This window comes from Carettochelys insculpta, chromosome 9 (assembly GCF_033958435.1).
Source record: "Carettochelys insculpta isolate YL-2023 chromosome 9, ASM3395843v1, whole genome shotgun sequence".
NCBI classification, from domain to species: domain Eukaryota; kingdom Metazoa; phylum Chordata; order Testudines; family Carettochelyidae; genus Carettochelys; species Carettochelys insculpta.
The window spans coordinates 12,109,925-12,134,253 of NC_134145.1; the positions used below are offsets into that span (position 1 = coordinate 12,109,925).

Consider the following 24,329-nt stretch of genomic DNA (forward strand, 5'->3'; position numbering starts at 1 on the left):
TCTTGCTGGAGTCTGGTTAAAACTACATGTTGGAGAAGCAAAAGTCAATTACAAACACACTTAATTTGACTGCAGTATTAATTCTTGCCTTCCTTCCACATTTCCCTCAGTACAGACCAACTTCTGCTTTAATTTATAATGGTGTAAATCTGGAGTATCTGCACCATTGTAAGAAAAGATGGATTTTATCTGTCTATGGCCTGTATCAGCCTATGACCAATTCTACAGGTTGCAATCAGCCTTGGCTGCCTAGACTGCACAGCTATTTAAAGGTAAATGTCTCTATGAAGTTAAATCATTGACCAACTTTCTGGAATAGATCAGGGTTTATCAGACTGGAGGTAAGAAACAGCAGTACACTTGTATCCAGTTTTTAATGCTTTCTTGTAAAACTGAAAATATAAAACCAGCTGAGCAAATGAAGGCTTTATATACATGAGGTCTGTTATTTAAGAAGTCCTTTTATAGTTAAGAAAATGTCCGATGACCGAAACAGACTGATTAAAGGGAGCTAGTCTCAAATTGAAAACATACATTTCAGAAAAAAAATCTTTACAAGTTATTATATAAATAATACATTCTTACTAAGAAATTATAAAACAAGCTGTTTCCATTGCTCCTCATTCCCTTAAAGCATGAAATTCAAAGTGCCACAGCAAAGGAACAAGTTCCAATAATTTTCTTATACAGTATATTCATTTATAAAATGGGTTGGTAAATGTGAGGTGTTTGTTTAAATGAGCACATAGAGATACAGACTAAATAAAAGCACTGGAACAACATTTTTGTTAATATGCATACAGTTATAGTAATAATAAAGGAAAGAAAGGATAAAGCTGTTTTTAGGTATCTGTGTAGATGGAAGGAATGTGATTCAAACAATGATCAAAAGCACCGTTTTGGAAGAATCCATTTTCTTCAGTTCCATTGGTGACTGCTTCTTCCGACACGCATTGTACTTCAGAAATTACATCGTAGCCTGAAAACAGGAGAAGCATGGGAGAATGATTTAGTACTATATGGCATAAGAGGGCTGAGACAGGAAGCACAAGTCTGAGTCCTACAGATATGTAGAGAAGCCTCACATTAATCAGACAGCAGAATTCACCACTAAAGCCTCAGCTAGGCAATATGAAGACTAATCTCACTTTGTGTCATTGTGCATGGATTTCCATTCACTGCTTTATACATGTACCTCTGTAGGAGTGAAGTTTATTTACAATGAGGCTTCACTGTAGTCTGGCTACCAATGTGTGGAAGTCAGTGTATACTTCTCTGGCGGTATTACTGGTAACAGGACACATTTGTCAAAGCAATGGATGGACAAGGAGCCTAGACAGGGTTCTGACATACTACAGTCCTATTGTGTTGTATATGGTTCTCTTTTAAGGATATGGAATGTTTCATGTATGACCCATGTACAGGGCCTTATCAAATTCATGATCAATTTTTGTCAATTTCATAGTCACAGGATTTTAACAATCATGAATTTCATATGTTCATCTGTTTAAATCTGAAATTTTACGATGTAATTATAGGGGTCCTGATCCAGAAAGGAAACGGGGGAGGGGTGTCACAAAGTTAGTGTCGGGAGGTTTGCAGTACTGCTACCTTTACTTCTGTGCTGCTGCTGGTGGCTGCACTGCCTTCAGAGCTGGGCAGCTGGAGAGCAGTGGATGCTGTCTGGGAGCCCACCTCTGAAGGGTGTATGATATTGCCATCCTCACTTCTGCACTGCTGCCGGTGAAGGGCTGCCTTTGGAGCTGAGTGCCTGGCCAGCAGCCACCACCCTCTGCTGGCAGGACAGAAGTAAGGGTAGCATGGTTTGGTATTGCCATTCTTACTTCTGTGCTGCTGCTGGTGAGGCACTGGTGGAGCACAAGAGGAGTGAGGTGAGTGTCTTTTTTTTTTTTCTTGCTTCTTGGGGGCCCTCGGAGTTGGGTGCATGGCCAATAACTGCTGCTCTCCAGCCATCCAGCGCTGATGGCAGTACAGAAGTAAGGGTGGCAATACCATGTCCTTCTAAAATGATCTTGCAGCCCTCCGTGCGTCTCCCTTTTGGGTCGTGGTCCTTAGTTTGAGAAACTTTGTTTTCCCCTGTGAAATCTGTATAGTATAACATAAAAGCACACAAAAGATCATGTTTCATGGTCCATGACATGTTTTCCATGGCTGTTAATTTGGTAGGGCCCCACCCAGACATTCCTGGCTAATGCACTATCTGGCCCCTAACGGCTGGTCTGGGTTATACAATTTGGGGTTCTGTCAGGCTCCTGGTGCTTCTTAAGGCACACAGGAGTCAGATCAGGCACAGGGTGTTCCTTTGGTAAGGAGTATTGTGAAGCACAGAGCCCTCAGGCCAGGTACAACAAACTCCGTGGGAAGTATTGCTGGTACTGCTGTTCTGTTCTGCTGGTACTGCTGTTCTATTCTCCTGCTCATAGCATGTCTTCAAGTTAAGACAGGATTTTGTCCCCAGTTCTCCATCAGGTCAAACTTTCACTGATGTGATGCACAGCATTCCTTACTATTGGTGCAAGAAAGAACGGTACCTGCTTCTTGGACCTGAAGAGGACTGCAGCAAGAATAATTATGGAAACGCAGAGATGAGTGGATTTCAATTTAGTCCAATATGCCTGAATAGTTCCCTGGGTATAAAATATTTTCTTTAAATTCCATTTCCAGAAATAGTTTAAAGTGATATTTGACTACAATCTCCTCTTCCAACCTCGCCACTACTCTGGCACTTGCTCCTCTCTCTGTAACCAAGCTTCCCCCTTTGTTTCCTTTATCCACACCAAAGCCCAGTGATCTTCTCTGTGGCCTTGAGTACTTGCTAAGGTTCCTCCTTCCAAATCCTGATAAAACCCCACCTGTTGCAGGAGGCACTGATACTGTTATGGTCAGAGCCCACTCTGCACATTCCGTGTCATCTCAGACAGCACTGGCTGTGTCTGGTTATCTACTATATATTTTAGAGAGTCTGTCTGATCAAAAAGGCCTCCTCAACAGTAAGAACTAGGATCACCAAATTCAGTAGTCAACCTGCTCTTTTCATAACTTAAAGGAACATAAGGATTTAGTTGTGCCAGGAAAACAGGATGTGCCTGGGATGGGATTGCTTCTCATAAAGCCAAACAGAAGAGACAGAATCACCAAATCAAATGCAGTCTTCAAAATTGACATAACTAAGCAAATGTTGAAACAGACTGAGCCAGAAGAATAGGATGAACTTGGAATAGGCTTTCTTCTCAATCCACCTTAAAGAAAGGAGGTAAAAGGGAGAAATTTGGAGCGGAGCTCTGTTTTGGCACAGCTAAATCAATGCTTAAGATTTGAAAACTAGAAGTTGGAAATTAAATTGACTATCACCCTTTTTTGTTAAAACAGTAAATTATAAGAGTTTATAGGGATGAAGAAAAAAATGCTCAATGGAATTCCTATTTAAAAAATTGCTATACAAAAACAAACACGCATTTTTAACAACCCTTTTGTAAAGAAATGCAAAATAGAAATTAACTTTATAAAAATAACACTTTTTGAAAAATGCAATAATTTAAATAAAGCATGTACATTTTCCCTTTAATTTAAAAGAACTCTTAATTGAGTTAAGGACCCAGGCAATGACAGGTAAATCTGCTAGTATTTTTATAAAGGATTGTATGTTCTTCAAAACAAGAACGTATCAGTATTTCTGCAGCACAGATTACATTACCTACTATAATGTACATGAATGAAGGCTGCATTTCACATACAGCTGATTGAGTGACATGGAAAACATGTTATTTACTGTAAAAAACATCCATATCCACTGCAAACTTACTTGAGGAAGAATGCGCTTGTGATTAATACTCTGGTGATGTTGGTCCCATTTTCTGTTTCACCACAATCTCTCCCTATGTAAGCTTTTGGCATATTACTTAATCTCTCCATGCCTCCGTTTTCTACTCATAAAATATGGATGAAACTTCGTATCTCCCACTTTGTTTCCCTTGTTAATTTAGATCGCATGTTCATCTCTTACTATGTAGTTTATAAGAGCGAGCAGTATCTTGGTAGGGCCTCTAGGTTTTACATAACAATAATGAGTAATGAACCTGATGCTGTAGCTTTATGTAGGCAAGTCTCCCATTGATAAAGAGATTTGCTCTAAGTAGGACTGTAGGGATCAGGTCTTTACAAGCAAATCTGTCACATGTTTGTTGTTTCTAAACAGAGACCAGATTCTGTATGCACACATACTTGTGCAACCTTTTGGGATTTAGACTAGTTTACTTTATTAATTAACCAAAGGTTGTTTCATCTACTGAATAAATTCTGCTCTCTGATATACATGGTAAATCTGAAGTAAATGAGAGCAGAAAATAACCCAGTCGGTTTACTTTGTCAGCACTCCGTCTGTAGCCTAACTGAAGAGTGCAATATTCCATTCATTTATGTAAGGGTACATATTATGTGAATTTTCTATCTGACATGGCTCACGTACAAAGAGGTACACGACCATACATGGACAAAAACCAAGATAAACATACACCCCAGAAATCACTATTAGATTCCAGATAGTGTAAACCATCCAAAAGCCCCGAACACAAAATAAAAAATTTATTGACTGTTAATGTGATTCATGGAACAGCTGTTTGCCAGTCACATTTGGCATTCCTGTGAGATGAGATCTCCATTAATATTAGTGGTGCTATAAAACCCTGAAAAAATTAAAGCATAGCCTTGATGAATCTTGCAAACCTGAATGGTTCTATTTTCTACATAAAAGATTTATATACTCTATATATTTATTTGTTTCAGACATAAAAATATTTGTATACCTCAATAACCATTCTTAAAAAAATTATTGCATAGAAACCATAATAGGTTAGCCCACGACAAAAACAGCAAATGTTGTAGTTGGTGTTTTGCCACATTTTTATTTTTTTCTCTCACAATTTATTTTGGAAAGTATATTTGGTTTGTTCTCTGAATGTTGCAGGCCGTCAGTCTACACTCAACATCAAATTTCAACATTTAAAGACTGTTTTATTAACATCAAACTTAGGAATAACATGAAGAAATTCAAAGTTAAGGCTTAAACTGCATCATTAATTCTTCCCTTTTCCTAGTTATTGCTGAATATACTTTTTAGTATGTAACAGGACACACATTTGGTACTGAGATTCCTTTAAAGCACAGTGGGTAGGAATGTCAGCTCTAATTTTATAGTTCTTACTTGGACCCCAATTCAGGAAAGCACTTACACACATTTTCAGTAATCTCCTAAGCAAAGATGCTTTCCTGAATTAGGGGCTCCAGCAGAACCACCTTAGGAATTAGTGAAATTTGCCTAACAAAAAAGGGAACTGTTTTCTTGCTACGGCATTGTATAAAATATGTTGAGTTTTTTTGTTACTTCCATGGTTTTTCAGTGTGGTTTTTAAAAATAGAAAAAAAAATCTCAAATACGAACAGTTCTATGTGGGAGAGAGCTCATTCATGAGACTATAACGATTCTAGTGTCTCTCTAAGCACTTTTTACATTATGCAAATATATGGCTGGAAAAAAGTTACATATGTGCCATAGCCAGAGCCACGAGTTCACATTTGGTATATCTCACTTTTTATTCATAAGTGAACTAGAAATCACTGAATCCAGTAATGTTGAACAGAATTTCATGGGAATATAAAAATCCAATTTCTAGACTTAGATCTTGTCTAGGAACTGCAGTCTGAAATGACTTGTACGCACCTGAAGATAGGACTTATAGTATAAATGTTGACACAATCTTTACCATATATGTCAAGGGAACAGGGCAAAATGGTCTTTTTTAATGAGTTGTCCAACAGATGAGGAGACCTGAAGTCAGTGGGTCTACCCACATAAATAAGAAGAGAATTTGTTTGCTGGTGAAATACTGTAGGATAGAAGAGAACACATCTACTTTCCTAATGAAATGGGTTTAATGATGTGGCATTTTATGTAACAAGACAAAGTATTTTTTGTGTTTCTAAAAAAAAAAAATCATAAGGATAACTAGAATAAATTACCTGTTGAAGCTAAAGGTGCATTGAGTACGTGACACCCATTTTGTCTCAAAGGATTAAAGCAATGGGATTCCCCTGTTAGCATGTCCCTGTTGACAGACTGTTCCACTGTTCTGTAGCAGTCTCCGTAGTGGAAGCAGTTTTGTATTGAGTGAAAGCTGCCTTGGTAACCTGAAAACAGATATTGCGCACACACTTTAACACTGCTGCGATGGTATTAGCTTCACTCCTGTCTCAGCATTTCATTACTTCTGTGGGTTCTTTAGACCCTTAGAATGGATAAAAAAGGATCAAGCCACAGCCTTCATTCTACTTGCATATTTGCACACACTGCATGTAATAATATAAAATCAGTATTGGGCTGGCTAGGTTCTCCAAGGTGCTGAGCTCTGTGGCCCTGTTCAGCAAAGCAAAGACGAACATGCTTAACTCTGAGCAACTGAATGAGTTGCTCCACTAAAGTCAACGAGCTACTCATACGTTAGAGAGTCTCAGAGAAAGTTAAGCCTGTTGGATCAGGGCCAGGATGCTCAGCAGCCTGTGGGATTGAGCTGATAACGAATGACTGTTAAGGTTATCTGAATTAAATAATACAGTATTTTCCTGTTAGACCCCATTTCATTTGTAAGTGAATAAAGACCATTTTACCATCTGGAGTGACTTATTTATTGCAGGAGGTAACTCCGTACGTAGGAACATCTTTTAGAATGCTTCAACCCACTCCCTTTTAAAAGTGCTATCGTGAACATCTAGAATCTTTCTCTAGTCACAGTGATCCCTATCCAGCACGAAGAGTTTCGGTCAGAGGAGTATCCTACATTCTGATTGACTTAAAGACCTTTATGCCGAGGGATGACCTTTTTAGCTTTCAGCTGGGTCCCCGTTCCATTCCCACTACTGGGAGCTGCTACAAAGTCATCTTTCCTCCCCGTCTAGCAAAACCCCTCCTTCCCTAGAAACTCTTGTCTCAGAGGCTATCACTGGCGCCTCGTGTTGGCTTGCACCAGCAGGAATGTGCATAACTGAGGGGTAAATTCATTGCTTCGGGTGGGGCTGGGGACGAGGGGTTCCATGTGCAGGCTGTCTCGGGGAGAGAGGACTGCCCCAGCCCTCTCTCACCACGGCAGCTTGGGGACAGGTGAGAAGCACCTCTCCATGGCAGCTGCCATTCTAGAGGCACAGGTGGGGGAGGGATGCATGTTCCTCAGCTGGGGCAGGTCCAGCTGCTTCTGCCCCCCCGTGCTCCCCAGCCAGAGTGAGGAATGCAGTAAACTATGCACTTTCCCTTCACTCCGTGGGGAAGAACGGCCAGCAATGTCCCAGCTCCCCACCCCTGCCCACACTAAATGGTTCCTGGGGGGTGGGAGGCTCAGATGGGGAGAGGGATGTATATGCAAAGAGTCACTAGAAGTAAAGTGCATGCTAAGTACTTGTAAATGGAGGGTGGCATTTTACTCCTTACAGGCTTGCGCCAGCGTCTTGAAAGAACAAGGTGGTCGTTCAGCCTCATCTGTGTGCTCTCAGAGCAGCTGGCAAAACTCTGTACTAAGGGCCTCTCAGGGCATCCCTCACACATGACACAGTTCAATGCAGTTATTTTCTAGTCTGAATCCTTACGCCTCTATCAACCAGTCTAAACAAATATATATTCTCGCTCGCTCTCTCTCGCCATTTAGCAGAAAGTTTCAGAGGAATTTCTCCATGTTTCCCGTGAAAAGGGCAATGGAACTTTTTCTTTTTTTCCCCTCTCTCCTGCGCACTCTCAGGCAGAATGAAACTTTTCCTTCAGGAAAGTCACATGACTTCTCTCCATTTTTATCAAATGGAGATGCCAGGCTAGATCTGCAGCTACTGTAAATCTGCCTCAATCCACTGGCCAACTGAAGAACTGTCCCGTTTTAAGCAGGGGGAAGGAAGGTGTGTTAATTTCTTATATTTAAAGAAGTAACAGTGGTGCTTATAACCACAACACCGGGATGCATTAAACTCTTCCAATACTCCAATTACCAATCCACGGAGTGTAACAAACTCCTTCCTGTTCACAAAACTTGCAGTGCTGATTCTGACAAATACTGCAGACTGTTAAAAGTCAGGCTAACTGGTGCAACTATTTAATAATGATGTAGCAAAGCTAATTGTCGTGAAGGGCTATGTTTTGTAAGGAAATCTGATTATTTTCCATGGGTTTTGGTTGACTCTGCAAGAACCATGTGTGCTATTTCTTGAGAAATATGGGCCCACATCACAAAAAATACACTTTGATATTTTATGACTGAAATACTAAGGGAGGATTATTCTGGAGGAGGACACCAAGCACATTTTACCAGTGGTACAAGTATTTTCTGCATTAGACAAGAAGGCCTAGAAATTTGGAAAGTTGAATATTAAATGATGCATGTCCTTCCTTGGCACAAGTAAACAGACACCTCTACGTAATGCTAGGAGAGTCTGGTTCAAAGAATCAAAGAACTCTTATGAGGAGCTGCTAAACTGCCTTAGGATGAAGCGTCAGGTAGAGTAGCTTAATGAGTGATGTTAATAATTACCCTGACTTTGATTTTTACAAAATGTTAAATCCTCTCTGCACACCACTGAGAATCTCTAAATACTTTAGGGTTGAGCAATGAAAACATTAGACACTTGCCTTCAGATGAGGCATTACCAGCTCAAATGAGCACTTTATGAACTTGAAACAATCAGACTTTCCAGACTGCCTGCTGGACACATCACTTCTAGGGAAGGCACAATGTGTATTTCCTATGTTCCTGTAATTGCTCATCATGCTCAGCTGGCGTGCCTTATTAAAGCGACTGAATAGCTTTATGGTCTCCAAGGCTAAGACTCTGATTTAGGAAAATCAGACAATAGCCCAGCATGACACAACTGGATTAAAACTCACTTTGCACAAGCTTTTAAACAGGCAGCTGGATCCACCATTGCTCTTCAAGATTTATGGATAAGGTATCATTTGAACTGTTTGAGATTGTACCCTATAACTGGCCTGTAAGAAATGGGCGGGTGGGGGGAGGCAGGAAAGAGAGAGGAGTGAGTACGCTCAGTAAAACTATGGCTGTGGCCACACTTGGCCAAAACTTCGAAATGGCCATGCAAATGGCCAGTTCAAAATCCCCTTATTCCTCTAAACGGAGGGGAATAAAGGGATTTTGAAAGGAGCGGGGTCCTTTCAGAAAGGACCCCCGTGTAGCCGCGCTGAGCCACGCGCTTTCGAAGTGCCGGAGCTGGAAGCGTCCTAATGCTAATGAAGCGCTGAATATTCAATTCAGTGCTTCATTAGTAATCTTCAAAATGGCCATTTGCATGGCCATTTTGAAGTTTTGGCCAAGTGTAGCCACAGCCTATGAGTCCTGAAATTAGCTACCAAAAGCAGTCAAGATATGTTTTGCTTAAGACTGGGTCTACACCTGCACCTTCACCAGGAAGCCTGATAGGGCACTGGTGAGGTAGCTGCAGCATGACGATTCTAGGGAGAGAGTGTGTCTTAAATATCCCAATACTCGATTATCAGATTTATGGTGTTTGCTACATCCTTCCCAGTTCAAATACAAGGAAAAAACACTTGGCCCATTCTCCACAGAGCTTGTATGCGGGATGTGGCTGGTAGGTGTAGCAAACTGCAGAATGGGAATGAAATGAGGATGGACAAAAGTTACAGCAATATGATTGTGCATCTACTCTGTTTAGGAATATGGAAATATTGGTGGCAGTAGTAGGACTTCTAATCCTTTTAAAGTGAGCAGGGTTGTCATAAATGTTTGCCTACTTGAGGGCACTTTGGAAGAAATGACTGTTGCAGAGAGATTTGAATAAAGAAAGTGACAGGACCAGAAGGGGAAGGTATTCCAGACATAGGAGGCAACATCGTAAAAGGCACAGAAATGGTTGTGGGAAAAATGGACAAACAGGGCATCAAGACTGGACATCTGAGTCCCTAGACTGAAAACTGGAAAGGGCAAAAGCAGCTTCTAGGATGTGTCTGGCTGGCAGAGTGATAATAACTTTTTCAACTAGAGAAAGTAAGACAGATTATTTTATTATCCAAATGGACACTCAGGCTAATTCTTCTGTCCAGAGAAACAGCAGATCAGGCAACACCTACCGTGACCTTCAAACACGGATTATATTTTGTACAACGTATCATTGTTCAGTGTGAGAGTTACAGCTATCAAGCAGTTATTTCATTACTTAATGGTAAGTTTAGAATATGAATCATCATCTTTGGACTAACATAACAAATGACGCATTTTGTGGCATTTTTACTGGGAATGAGAAGATGAGCAGATATTCAAAGGAACTTCACCTAAGCCTGTGAAATTGTAAGCAACTGCAGTTGTAGCTAATGCATTTGATTTGCATGTACACCATCCAATTTATGGGAAAAAATCAGGTTTTCCTGGCACTTAAACCAGGACACAATCAACTACATAAGCAAAATCTTGAGTGAGCAAAATTATGTCTGCAATTTTAGACACTGTTTATGAAGAAGGTGAAGTTAAATTTCAAAAGAAAAGTGGGCAATAACTCCACCAGTAGCTGAAGTTTTCTAACCTGAAAAATGCTAAATAATGCAGGATGGCAAAGTAAATTTTGTGCCTCTCCATGAATGAGATTTTGACAGGCTCTCTCTCTACATCAGCAATTCAAAGAATGTGAGACTGGCCTCCCTGAGAAGAGTCTTTGTGCACATTTAGGGGAGATGTGAGAAAAAGAAGGGTTAAATTACTATTACAATAATCCTGACTCTTCAGCAGCTCAACCAAACCATCTGCAGGAACATCCATAGGATGTGGCCCAAGTGGTTAGACAGAATCTAGGATTAGGAGACGTGGAAGCAGGAAGCTTATTGACGTGCATGAGCCTCTGCTTGTCCCCAGTGCTGAATTAAATTACCGTTTCATATGTCTTCAGAAGTCATTCAGCATCCTCACTACCACCATGAGGACTCCTTCTCAGATAAGAGCTCCCCTAGGCTCCCTGAAGATATGTTTTTACAATATGGTAGGGCCACTTCATGCCAGGTAGTTGTACAATCTTCTGATGCACACAGATACTTTATTTTGCTGGGAAAATGGGGTTGGCTTTCTCAACAAACTGTCCTTCCCTCTGGGTGGGCTCTCCTAGCAACAGCAAGTTGCCATGGCTCAGAAGCCAGCAAATACATTTAGGGGCTCAATTCACTTCAACTTTCATTCTGATAAAAAGAAAAGTTAATGACCCCATGGGTGATTGTTAAGTGTCACTGAAAAGCAATCACCAGCCCACAGGTTTTGAAAGTAAATCTGCTAGGCCGCAGCACTACAACTGGGACAATATGGCTGTTTAATTTACATTTGCATCTGTATTTGTGGCAAAGGAATCTCTGCAACAATATGTGCTCTAGCCAAACAAGAAGCAATAAATGAATGAGATTGTGAATAAGACTATTTTAGGCAACCTCAAGAAATGAAACTTGCTGTTTATGGACACTGTAATGTAATTGCTTAGACAATGCTAAGCCATGGCCTTCATGTCATACATGATTTTTAAATTGTTTTGGTAAGAAAGCTTCTTTTGGTTCAGTCCATTTTTAGTCTGGTTCCTTTGAGTTCGATGACAAGCTTTGTTTGTACATGGAACTCTCTCTCAATGTGCAATACGGAGGAGTCTTAGGAGTTAAAATGAGGATTAAATCCTATAACTATGGTGCAGTTAGAGACCACCAATGGATCAACACAAATCTAAACATGGAACACTTTAAAATATTTCATTTTTAAAAAAATCGCATAAGCAGTTAAAATTAGACTCATGCAAGAATTATTTTTGGTAGAAATTTTCCTGCTCTTTCTAATAGTTCGGAGAGTTCATACCCATTTGGCAACAGGGGCTCTGCTGATATTTTTCCAAATGGTTTTCCTTCTATTTGTCTAATTTAAATCCAATTTTCTGAGGTTAAGTTCCAATTGAAGAATTTAGTAGATGCCTGTCAGTTTAAATGATCACTGTTAAATGTTTTATGTACAGTAAATGTAGAAGTATAACAGTTAATAAAGGAATAAACTGTGTTCCAACCATAACATTTAGCTCCAATTTTGCTTTGAAATCATTTGTGACAAAATAGCTGTATTTAACCACATCAGAAAACACACGGCTTGCCTCTGTTTCCCCAAGCCATAACCTACAAAACCTGAAGCTCTTTTTAAATGAATGATGTAATGAACAAATGACTGGAATATGTCTATTAAACTACAGCTCATATACGTCATGTCATTTAAATGTATGTGCAAATAAATCCAAGCTCTTCAAATTCCATAAAATCTCTGACAAGAAATCATGTCAGATATAAATAAATGCTGTATGCTGTTTGCTTGCCAAATTCTTTCAGTGTATAATAATTTCCATGTGATTTTACTATGACTAGCTAAAGACACAAATACTGTGGTTTATCATTCTTCTCATTATCGACAACCCATAGCATTTCTCAACATGAATGTGCTTCTATAAAAACTGACTGGTTTTACAGATCAAGTTATTTAGAATTTCCTTTTTTACAGTAAAAACATAACAAACTTGACTAAAAGAGTTCCATTTAAAAAGCTGTCATTAAAGAACCGAAACAAAGACTTCAAGTAAGCTGAAGTCCAAGTATGGGTTACAGATGAATTGGTTTCAAAGGCTATTATTCAAAATGGATTTTTAGAACTTTTCCATAATGAAATTATAATAATAATTCAACATTTGGTTAAAGTGGAAAATTATTGCCTTTTTCAAAACCACACAACAGTTTGAGAGCAATGGTTTGCTCAAATGGGAAATGTGGTTTTCTCTAAGGAATAAAGTCAATTTATTTAAGTGGTTCAAAACTTGTTCTGTCTGTGCATTTGTTTCTGCCATTATAATAAGCTGCTAATCTGTCCTCTTGCGGTTTGTAGTTATTTAGCTCATTATAGTAATATAATCATATATTTATCATAAATCTGCCACTTTTCCTCTTACGAAGTTAGCCATTTTTAAATTGAATAATCTGTTGAGCTTCAGGTCCAGTTAGTTTTCTCTTTGGCACAAATCATTTAATATAATGTGCCTTTTCCATTTAGACAAAGTCCAATCAAACAGCAAAGTCTCAGCAGGCAATTCTAGAGTACTTATAGTACTTGACCCAATCTAGAGGTTAAAAACATGACCAAGAGTGGAAAGGGCATAAGTAGCCATGTATTGTAGATGTTCCCTGCCGTTGGGCTTATATCCAAATCGTGTTTTATTCAGTCTTTATAAAAACTTGGTCTTAAAACATAGTCAAAGGATAACAAGCAAATCATTTTGCCCACTTGGCATATTTATTGTACACAAAACTGTGTTTCTGGAGAAAAAAAAGCCTTTTTCCAACAATGGTTGAGTTGTGAACTGAGTTAAAAAACTGATTATCTGCCTGTGTATACACATATGCTTGTCTTGCACACCTGAAACACTATGAATATTTACCATAAGGAAGCAACTGAATGTCCAGAATATATAATGGGTTATCTAAATACACAAGCTTCCATTACCACAGTAATCTGTGGTAAAATTAAGTGCTAACGTATAGTTTCAAAATCCTTCAACAAGACAACTTTGGGATAGGAAAATATGCATCATCCCAATTTTAAAGACTGGGACATTCAAACACAGAGGATAAATAATTTGCTTAAACTACTTGATTAGATAGTGAAAGAGTTAGGGTTAGTTAGAACTCACACCTTCCTGTCTTTGCGGTAGTCAAACCATATTAACTGGGTGTAATGCCAGAAAGTGCCACTAGAGAATATTCTATAAAAACTGTATTTTAAAGCTTCCTAAATATTACATATACTGGTAGAATAAACATTTACAGCTTCAAGGGTGATCCAGAGTTAATATTTTACTATCTCTTTCAATCAGCGGTATTTTGGGATGTAATTAATATGTGCTTGCAAACTACTCTGAGACCCTCTAAAGAAAGGAGCTATATAAATTCACGGCTCTGTCATTACTGATTATCCTGTGTTCCTAGTGTAAGTAGCATGTACTGATCTGAATCATGAAAACTATACCCCATGTGACTCAAAACATTTAAAACAATAGGAGCTTCCCTGCGAATAGTGTCTGATAGCATTGCCAGATACTGCAATAATTGAAACACAAATACAGCAGCTGGGAAAACTCACAATATAGTTACCTTGCAGTCCCTGTTGTGCGGATTGGTTTTGAAACTGAGCATATGGTTTATTTTGTACTCCTGAAAACTGTTGCCCATTTGGAGAGTGGCTGTGGGGTGATGATGAGCCATGTTTCTGCGACAGGGAAGGTGGGACTAGTGTTTTCAGAGGACTGACAATAGGTGAAAGGATATTTGGAGCAAGCCTGCAAAAAGAAAAGAGAAAAAGCTTATCATATTTACAGTCTGAGAAAATAAATACTCAAGTCTCTAGGCAGTGTTTCCATAGTGATTTTAATACACTGAACTTTATTTACAATCTGTGCTGACATAATGTTATTTAAAAATATTAAATGCTTCTTTCAGGTGTAGGCCAGCAGTAAAACAAATTAGAAACTAATTAGCATTCTTTCAGACTGCCTTCCAATACTGTTCATGCTTTGGGGGTCATAAGTCACAGTAAGGTAACTCCAGAATTACATGAAAAATGACTTTTACTTACAAACTTTATTATGGCAAATGGATCTGAAAATACAGGCAGAGACTAATGGGTCTCCTTTATGCTAATGGGTATCCTTTGGTTAAATTCTCAGGTATTGCAATTAAAAAGTCTCTCATGGTCTAATTCTGAATTCCATTATACCATTAATGCAACTGGATCTGTCTGGGAATAAAATAATAGCAGATTTTTATTTTTAATGATTATGCCCAATTAATAGAAAACATCAATAGTATCTTTAGTCTGCCCTCTTTGTTCTATTTGTACAAAACATGAAAATGAGAGGAAACTTTCTTTAAACATAATTCTTTACGGTGTCTCGGAGCACTTGCAAGTCATTGCATTAAATTATTGTATATAAAATATAGAATTATTGTTCTTTTCAACCATCAGTAGACCTATATTCTATAAAACCAGTGTTTAGAAAACCACTAAACATTAATTATATTACAGGTTGTACCTTTATACAACAGGATTGTCTGGTCCAGGAGGACCATGGATGTATCTGGACCAGAGAGCCTGGGGCTGGAGCCTGTAGCTTCGCTTGAGCTGGGTCCATCAGCCTGACTGGGGCTGATGGCAGTGAGTTTGGGGCTGGTATCCAACAGCCCAGCCAGGGCTGCAGCTAGTGGGATCAGGACTAGGGCTGGAATCAGAGCAGGCAGCAAGCTAGAGGGCTGGTGGCAGGGGAAAAATTTACCTCTTTCTAAATTATGAGGAAACTCATGCTCTGATGGCGAGCTCCTTTCATTCTAGGCGGTTCCCTAATGAGTTGGAATTGTCTAACTGCACTACTAGCTAAAACAGGGCAAAACACCTATACTCAAAGGTTCAGTCAAGTCAGGGAGGCATGCTTATTTTCAAGTACAGTAAACCTTCATTTTACGCAGCTTCACATTGTGTGAAATTCGCATTAATGCGAGTTTCACACAATGTGAACCTGCTGGGCTGTCAGCCTCCCTAGCTTCCCACAGCTGCAGGCAGCCAGGCAGGCTAAGAGCCCCTTCCCCCTGCCTTCCCAGAGCGGTAGGAGCAAGGCTTTTAGCTTGCCTAGCTGCCTGTCCCTGTGGGCAGCCTGGTGGGCTAAAACCCCCTGCCTGGAGCCCTGGGGAAGTGGCGGCCGCAGGCATTCCCCGCCTGGAGCTCTGAGGAAACAGCAGCCGCTCCCTGCCCCTCTCCCAGGGCCCCAACCCATCCCCCATGCCCTCCCTGACTTACACGAAATTCAAGGTAAACGAGGGTTGCGTGGAATACAACCCTCACGTACTTCAAGGAATTACTGTATTTCTCATCTAACAGCACAGTTTTTAACAAGAGAGGTTTAGATTGTCCTTCAACAGTCCAGCCCTGAGTAACCATGTGTATGTTACTGCAGTGCCCCCAGAGAAAGGCTGGGAAGTGATTATACCTCAGATGTAAAACCTCTCCCCAGTGATCTGCTTAGCACAGACAGTTAATCAGATAATTGGCTGCAGTTCTCTACTCGGGTATTGCCACCTCTGCATGAGCTGTTGCAACATAGGAGTTGCTCTACTTTACCCCACTGGTGTAAGGTACTCAGGGAACTTTACATCAGCAGGTGGAGCACAGTGCAGCTTCAGAATGCTTCCCTCTCCACTGGCATGTCCTCTCCATTTCAGGTGGTGGTGACAGCCAGCATGGGAATTGGCTTAATCACCTCCGGCATTGGAACTATCTACTGAACACTTACAGCCAGAGGTCTGCTGCTTTGCAGAGAGCAGAATCAAGAATCTGGCCCTCTTTAGAATTACATCATCATCCTTCAGATTAACTATAATGATCTAAAAGGTCTTGCTTGGTTATTTAGTTTGTCTTTTTGACATAAGAACATAAGAACGGCCATACTGGGTCAGACCAAACGTCCATCCAGCAGGATCCTGTCTGCCAACAGTGGCCAATACCAGGTGCCCCAAATGGGGTGGACCGATCAAGCAATCCGTCTCCTGCCATCCATCTCCAGCTTCTTACAAAGGCCAGGGACACCATTCCTACTCATCCGGGCTAATAGCCATTAATGGACATAACCTCCATGAATTTATCTAGTTCTTTTTCAAACTCTGTTATAGTCCTAGCCTTCACAGCCTCTGTTGGCAAGGAGTTCCACTGGTTGACTGCGTGCTGTATGGAGAAGAACTTCCTTTAATTTGTGTTAAACCTGCTGCCCATTAATTTAATTTGGTGTCTTCTAGTTCTGTTATTATGGGAACAAGTAAATAATTTTTTCTTGTTCACTTTCTCCACACCACTCAATTTTATACACCTCTATCATATCCCCCCTTAGTTTCCTCTTTTTCTAAACTAAGTCCCCCCAGTCTCTTTAATCTCTCTTCATATGGGACCCATTCCAAACCACTAACCATTTTAGTTGGCCTTTTCTGAACCTTTTCTAATGCCAATGTATCTTTTTTGAGATGAGGAGACCACATCTGTATGCAGTATTGAAGATGTGGGCATACCATGGTTTTATATAAGGGCAATAAGGTTTTCTCTGTCTTATTCTCTATCCCTTTTTTAATGATTCCTAATATCCTATTTGCTTTTTTGACTGCTGCTGCACACTGTGTGGACATTTTCCAGAGAACTATACACAATGACTCCAAGATCTCTTTCCTGATTAATTATAGCTAAATTAGTCCCCATCATACTGTATGTATAGTTGGCATTATTTTTTTTTCCAATGTGCATTACTCTGCATTTATCCACATTAAATTTCATTTTCCATTTTGTAGCACAGTCACTCAGTTTGATGAGATCTTTTCGAAGTTCTTCACCGTCTGCTTTGGTCTTAGCTATCTTGAGCAGTTTAGTATTGACTGCAAACTTTGCCACCTCACAGTTTACCTCTTTCTTCAGATCATTTATGAATAAGTTGAATAGGATTGGTCCTAGGTCTGACCCTTGTGGAACACCACCATCTCCATTCTGAAAATTTACTGTTGAGTCCTACTTTCTGTTTCCTGTCTTTTAAACAGTTATCGACCCATGAAAGGTGAGGGACCTAGTCAAAGACTTTCTGGAAATCCAAGTACACTACATCTACTTGATCCCCCTTAATCACTCTAATACATTAGTAAGACATGATTTCCCTTTACAGAAACCATGTTGACTTTCATCCAATAAATTATGTTCTTCTATGTATCTGACAATTTTATTCTTACTATGGTTTCAACTAGTAACAGAGAGATAGCCGTACTACTCTATATATTATGAAAACAAGAAAACAGTCCAGTAGCACTTTAAAGACTAACAAAATAATTGATTAGGTGATGAGCTTTCATGGGACAGACCCACTTCTTCAACTAATTTGCCCACTACTGATGTGAGACTTACTGGTCTGTAATTGCCAGGATTGCCTCTAGAGCCCTTTTTAAATATTGGCATTACATTAGCTATCTTCCAGGCATTGGGTACAGAAGCTGATTTAAAGGATAGGTTATTAACCTCTCATTGCAGCAACAGAAATACTAACAAGTTGGTTCTAGACCAGGGGTCTGCAACCAAAATAGTGAGAAGAGCCACTTTTTTCAAATTCAGTTACAAAATCACTGTTGACTGGTAGATTCCTCTGCTATGCACTAGGCCCCAAACCTTTTCCCATTGAGTTCAATGGGAACCAGATCAGATCCAGAGCAAAATACATCTGTACTTTATCTCAAATAAATTATTGTACATATCGTGTTAAAGACTGAACTTCAAAGGTGCTTATCAAGTCCAGTCTAATACCACATTGAAAAATATTGACTTTGGGAACTGTATTTACCACATACTAGTCTGAGGGACAGAGTCTGTACAGTGCTCTAGTTATCTAGTTAGAGGCACAATGTTATAGTTAGTTACAAAAGCGAATATATTTCAGTGAAACCAGGTGCTACCATAAAATTCCTCATGCCAGTTGTTTCATTCATAAAACCTTGCCTGCTCAACAGTATAGTTATGTATACTATGAGAATGTGCAAGTCAGTTCCAGAATCAGGAAATCATATTTTGGGGAGGAAAAGGAAAAAAAAAAAAAGAGGGGGGGCAGTTAACACTGATTTTCATCTCTTCCTATATATTAAAAACGATGTGTAAAGCTCTGCTAATCTGGTCTTTGGATGACACCCAATCTCTTGCCACGTGTTTCCGTTATGGGTCTTGCCCTATGGGAATTTCTGTCAGCACATGCTCAGGAAACAGTTATACCATATTTTTTTAAAGACTATCTGAAGTCTGGTGAACCTTGCACTAATCATTGCCAGGTGCCTTTGGCTAGTTCTCTGGAATGCATGGAATCTTTGTCCAGCTCTACCACAAATCCTTCATTGTCACTCACCTTGTTGGGCATCATTGCATTTTATTATCCTTTCCCACAAATGACGAGCAAACAAATTACTGGGTTGCAACAACTGATTTTACACAGTCTGGGGCTCTGCTCTGCGATTGCAAGTTATTCCAGTGCATTTGCATTTTCTTGCTGTTGGGATAATGAGTTGGTATTGAGAGTGGGGAAGTGAATTTGGTGGCCCTGGTTCTATCATGAACATGCATTGTGACCTTGAAGGTAATTTAAAGTCTATGACGTCTTTGAAACAAGGCTAAGAAATTCTAACCATTGTGGGCTCTTGAAAACTCCACTAGGCACCTATCTTTAAAAATCAGACTCTTAGCTGTTAAGCATAGAAGGATGGATTGGATAACTTCTCAAGGTCCTTTCCACTGTTGACGTGATGTGATTGTGTGATTTTTCACACCAAGACAATCTGTCATGTATTCTCTGTATATGGCTTACTTCTAAACCATGGAATATGCTAGAAAGGTACAAGAATATCAGGATTACACAGATTCAGTATTTTGTTCCTCTGACGACCACAGACAACATTAACTAGCAATTACGCCACATGACTAGAAGTCAAGAAGCAGATGGCCCAACAGACTTCCTCTGTGCTCCAGAAGGGGCAGAACCTCATCTGGAAGGGGTGGGATGCGGGGAGGCTGCAAGTCCTCTGTGCTGCCCGGAACGCACTATGCCATGCCCAACTTCCCACCCCCCACAGCAGCAATCTAAAGGGCCTGAGGCTCCAGCCATTGCTGGTGCTGCAGTAGCCGCCGCTGGGAATCCTGGGCCCTTTTGAATTGCCAGGCCCTGGGGCAGTTACCCTTTTTGCTCCCCCTGCTGATGGGCCTGGTCAGAAGACCTGGATTCCAATCACTGCTCAGTCAAATGCTTTCTAACTGATTCAAGCTCTTTCTTCCCCGTCAGCAGTATCAGGGGAGTTGACAAACTTGCTGAGCATTCAGGTAAGGCACGTGGAGAGGTGGCACTGCGCTCCCAGAAGGAGTGGTACTCATGGTGGAAAGGGTGAGGGTAGGGTCAGCCGTCCCTTAGCACTGCACCACAGCCTGGCACTCTCGTGGCACTTTAAAGGGCCTGGGGCTACGGCCACTACAGCTCCTGTGGTAGCCATGGCACCTGCTGGGAGCCCTGGTCCCTTCTGAATCACTGGGCTCTGAGGCAACTGTCTCCTTCCTGTGTCCTACCCTCCCACCCACCACCTCCCATCAGCAGGCCTGAGCAGTTTTATTGCTTAAATTGAGACTGTATCTCTTAGTGCTTGCTTGTAGATGCTTGGCTGGATGACACTAACAAAATGACATCATAAATGTCAATCCACTCATTTTAGAAAAACGTACTATTAAATGAATGTCTATCTATATCCTAATACAGTCAGCAAAGCATCAGTGCTCTATCAGCAATCAGATACTACATGTTTCTTCGATACATATTGCAGAAGTGAGGTCTCTTTAATGCTAATCTTGATTTAAAAAAAGGATAGGCCTATCTGGAGATGATTATAAATGAACTCTGATCACATTTTCTACAATGAGATAAATGACTTGAGATTTAAATCCAGATGCTTTTAATTACTGTTTTTCTTTGTTACATAAACCTCAGCCCTGCACCTGTACATTGTTCTTTCCTTGGACAGACGTACTTGATGCCCCTTTTGCGTGCTCACATCCATAACACAGAGATAAATTACGATGGGTTCTTGGCTACCTCCACCGAAAATGTTTTCGGCTTTCAGCAATATCTGTTTCTTGTTATTGGGTTTTAGTGCTTTTAAAGGAGAATAAAACATTGACTTGTATAATCTATTGTAAATGGGGAATGGTCCCAGTGGAATCCACAAACAATGAATGATATATTTTTCTGGTCCTAGGAACTATTATAAAAAAGGTGTTGGTATTTAGGTCTATCGTCTAAATAGTAGAGAGGCTTGTTTGTTTCCCACAATCACTAACACTGGGCCAAATCTTTCTTGCCTTACTTATGTGATCTCATTGCCTTCAATAGGGCTAGCCCTTAAAATGCAAGAAAGAAATAGCTATTAAAATAAAAATGACCCACAATATTTTATGGAAGAATGATCCTTTTCTGTTCTCTTTTGGGAGCCAGTTTCCTAAATTCTATCATACGCTACGATCACACTCCAGAAAACTTGCAAACAATGAAATCCTTTAAGCCTCTGCATGTGTCTGATCCCACCTCACATGATACAACCCTTGTAACTGGCTTCATTCACAAAACTAGGCTTGACCTCCTCTCGCCTCCTGGCCACAGAGCCAGGATAATGCAAAAGTTCCACAAAGACAAGGCCTGTGTAACCCACCCCATTCCCTTGCCTCTAAGGGTTTCACTCCCACAGACACTAACCTTAATTTCCTGCCCTCCACTAACACAATTACTCTTCCCCAGTCCTCAGGCTACCTGCCACCACAGCCTCACAGTGGGGAAAAGAAAAAGGGGTATTTTATAAGGCTCGCATCTCAGGAGAGAGGCTGAGCTGGTAGAGGGTTGGCGGGGTCATTCCCTTCTAGTTTGAGGGGGAAGAAATTCTTGGAGCCTCATTCTTCCTTGCACTTCACACCACTCTAACAATGAAATGAAGTCCTAAGGTGTGAGACACCTTTACAGTGCCAGAGTGGGGTAAAGGGGTCATAGCATAAATGAGCTTCAGGCTCAATGGATTTTCTTTTGTACATTTTAGCTTTAAAAATATCAGGAATATCAAGTCTGGTCTTCCCTGCTTAAACAGCCGTTAGCAAGCACAAATAAATTAGCATTTAAAATGCTCTAGCTAAAATCATCCCCTCTTGTTTGCTCTGATTTAAGTCTTTTGTGATGTCATAACCTCATTCTTCAGTTGCATAGATTTTACATGGCAGATATGACTTAAGCTGCTACAATTCACATCCCAGTCCTCCCTAACAGATACATCATCCTTATTGGTAGAATTGTCATTACTGGTCAGTTGCCCTTTGCTACCTCCAGGAATGTAAATGCTATTCTCTATGTATAATACACGTGACTGAGTATACGTAGCCATATGCAAAATGATTGATTTCAAAGATTTTAATGGGATCTTGCTCTGGGCTCAGGGAATTCAGTTTTGCTGATAGACAGGCAAAAAACTTAATGGCCACAATGGGTCAGACCGAAGGTCCATCTAGCCCAGTGTCCTGTCTTCTGACAGAGGCCAATGCCTAATACCCCAGAGGGAGTGAACAGAACAAGTAATCACAGAAGCGATCCCTCTCCTGATATCCATTTCCAACCTCTGACACACAGAGGGTAGGGACACATTCCTACCCATCCTGGCCAATAGCCATTGATGGATCTAACCTCCTGGAATTTATCTAGTTCTTTTTTGAACCCTGTTGAAGTTTTGGTCTTCACAACCTCCCCTCTCAAGGCGTTCCATGGGCTTACTAATGGTTCCTGAGCAAGAGTGCTAAACCTCCTGACCTCTTAGCAAGGCTTATGATGACATAATTGATGCTGTTAGACTGTTAATGTGTGCTGAATTATACGATTATCTACTTTTCTTTTTAAAGCTGTGTAATAATGCTGTGGAATTACAGTATACTGTGTGGTGTTTATTATGTGAGTGAACAAGACCTTGTAATAATTGTACCGATTTATACCAATAGCTCATATAGTCTGAATGACTACTACTCTACCACAATTTAGTGATCTGAAAATAAAAGTATAGAGAACTGTATTTCATAAACCACCCTATTATTTCAAAACCAAGACCCTTCTTTATGTATTTGTGTGCATAGTCTACAAATGAGGGGGAACTATACAGTGAAGCAGATGCCTGGTTTACATTAGAAAAGCATGCCAGTTTAATTAAGTCAGTACATACACTGATCTAATTCAACTGGTATAAACTACTGATGGAACCCACTCAGACCAGTTTAGCTTAATTAATATAAGAAAGGTTAAAGATGGTACTTATCACTGCAAGCTAAATTATTAGACTAAAGCAGTTCAAATGGGTGTCCACAAATTTAACCAGATGGGTTTTTTTAAACTGGTTTAGTTATTTTGTGCAAATTTTGTAGTATAGACCCAGCCAGGCATAACAGTAATATAGTGATGCCAAAGGCTAATACAAGGAGGTTTTTTTCCTATCTTCAATGTGCTAAAAATAAAATTTTACTAGCTTTGTAACTGTTGAAGCTAATCAGTTTTGACATTACTTATAACATTTGCCATAAAAAAGGTAAAGGAATATTTCATTATCTGAAATTAAAAAACAAACAAAGAACAACCTGGATTATTACAAGCCCTACTTTCTACATCTCAAAATACTCCTAAATCACACACTTCTATGTTAATTAATATTAGTATAACAACGTAAAATTGCTTGATCAAGTAAGCTGTGCACCTCATACCAGAATTTTAAAAAATTCTATACATATTTAAAGCCAGTGTAAATACATTTGGAAATGAAGTCAGATTCTGTCAGAACATTCTCATATGAATTAGACAATTTTGCCAAAGTATTTAAATGTCTTAGTAAACCATCTGGGAAAACTGAGTGCTGCACTTGGTATTGACTTTGGCAAAGGACAGTACAACGGTGTTTTATTTTGGTTTCTTTTTGAAAGCCTTTAAAGCCAATTTTGAATCTTCTGTCAGCCTTGAGTAGACTATTTGTACTCTTCCCCATGTAGCTTTTGGCATCTCAGATATTTGATGACTCAATATATACAGGTTTTTATTATAATCACTTTGGTCCATTCCAAAGATTTAAACTCTGGAATCCAATCTTGTCATCACATTGTTTCCAGTACAGAAAATCTTTAAATGTATTTAAACGTGTATGCTGAGATAGGTGATGAATGAGGCAAAATATTATATGTATAAACAAAAGTGTAAAGCAGTTCATACAGAGTTTTAAATGCTTATTTCTCTCCATGTCGTTTATGTTTGTGTTTGAATAAAGGTACAGAACTATTAACTGACAAGGACATAGTAATTCAGCAGCTCCAAGCATTAAATTAGATTATAGGCATTTTTGTTGATTAAATTGACAAATAGTTTCATTTAGTATGAATTTGTGTAAAGTGTTAGATTATCACGGCTATAAATCACAGTTAATTCATGCAATTAACTCAAAAATTAATCACACAATTGCAGTTTTAATTGCAATGTTAGTAATAGAATACCAACAGAAATGTACTATATATTTTGCATGTTTTTCTTACACTTTTAAATGTACTGCTTTCAATTCCGACACAGAATGCGAAGTGTACAGTGCTCATTTTATATTATAATTT

General features: G+C 39.7%; 1 protein-coding gene across 3 annotated transcripts in view; it reads right to left on the reverse strand.

Annotated features, from left to right (window-relative positions):
* Nucleotides 1–372: 372 nt before the first annotated feature.
* GLIS1 (GLIS family zinc finger 1) overlaps nt 373–24,329 on the reverse strand; it is a 282,680-nt gene continuing 258,723 nt past the window's right edge. For all 3 annotated transcript variants that reach the window (XM_075002724.1, XM_075002723.1, XM_075002722.1), the window contains exons 9-11: nt 14,222–14,406; nt 6,037–6,204; nt 373–979 (exon numbers count right to left, since the gene is read on the reverse strand). In XM_075002724.1, the coding sequence (XP_074858825.1) occupies nt 843–979; nt 6,037–6,204; nt 14,222–14,406 (490 nt within the window). In that variant the 3' untranslated portion in view covers nt 373–842. The remainder of the gene's footprint in view (nt 980–6,036; nt 6,205–14,221; nt 14,407–24,329) is intronic.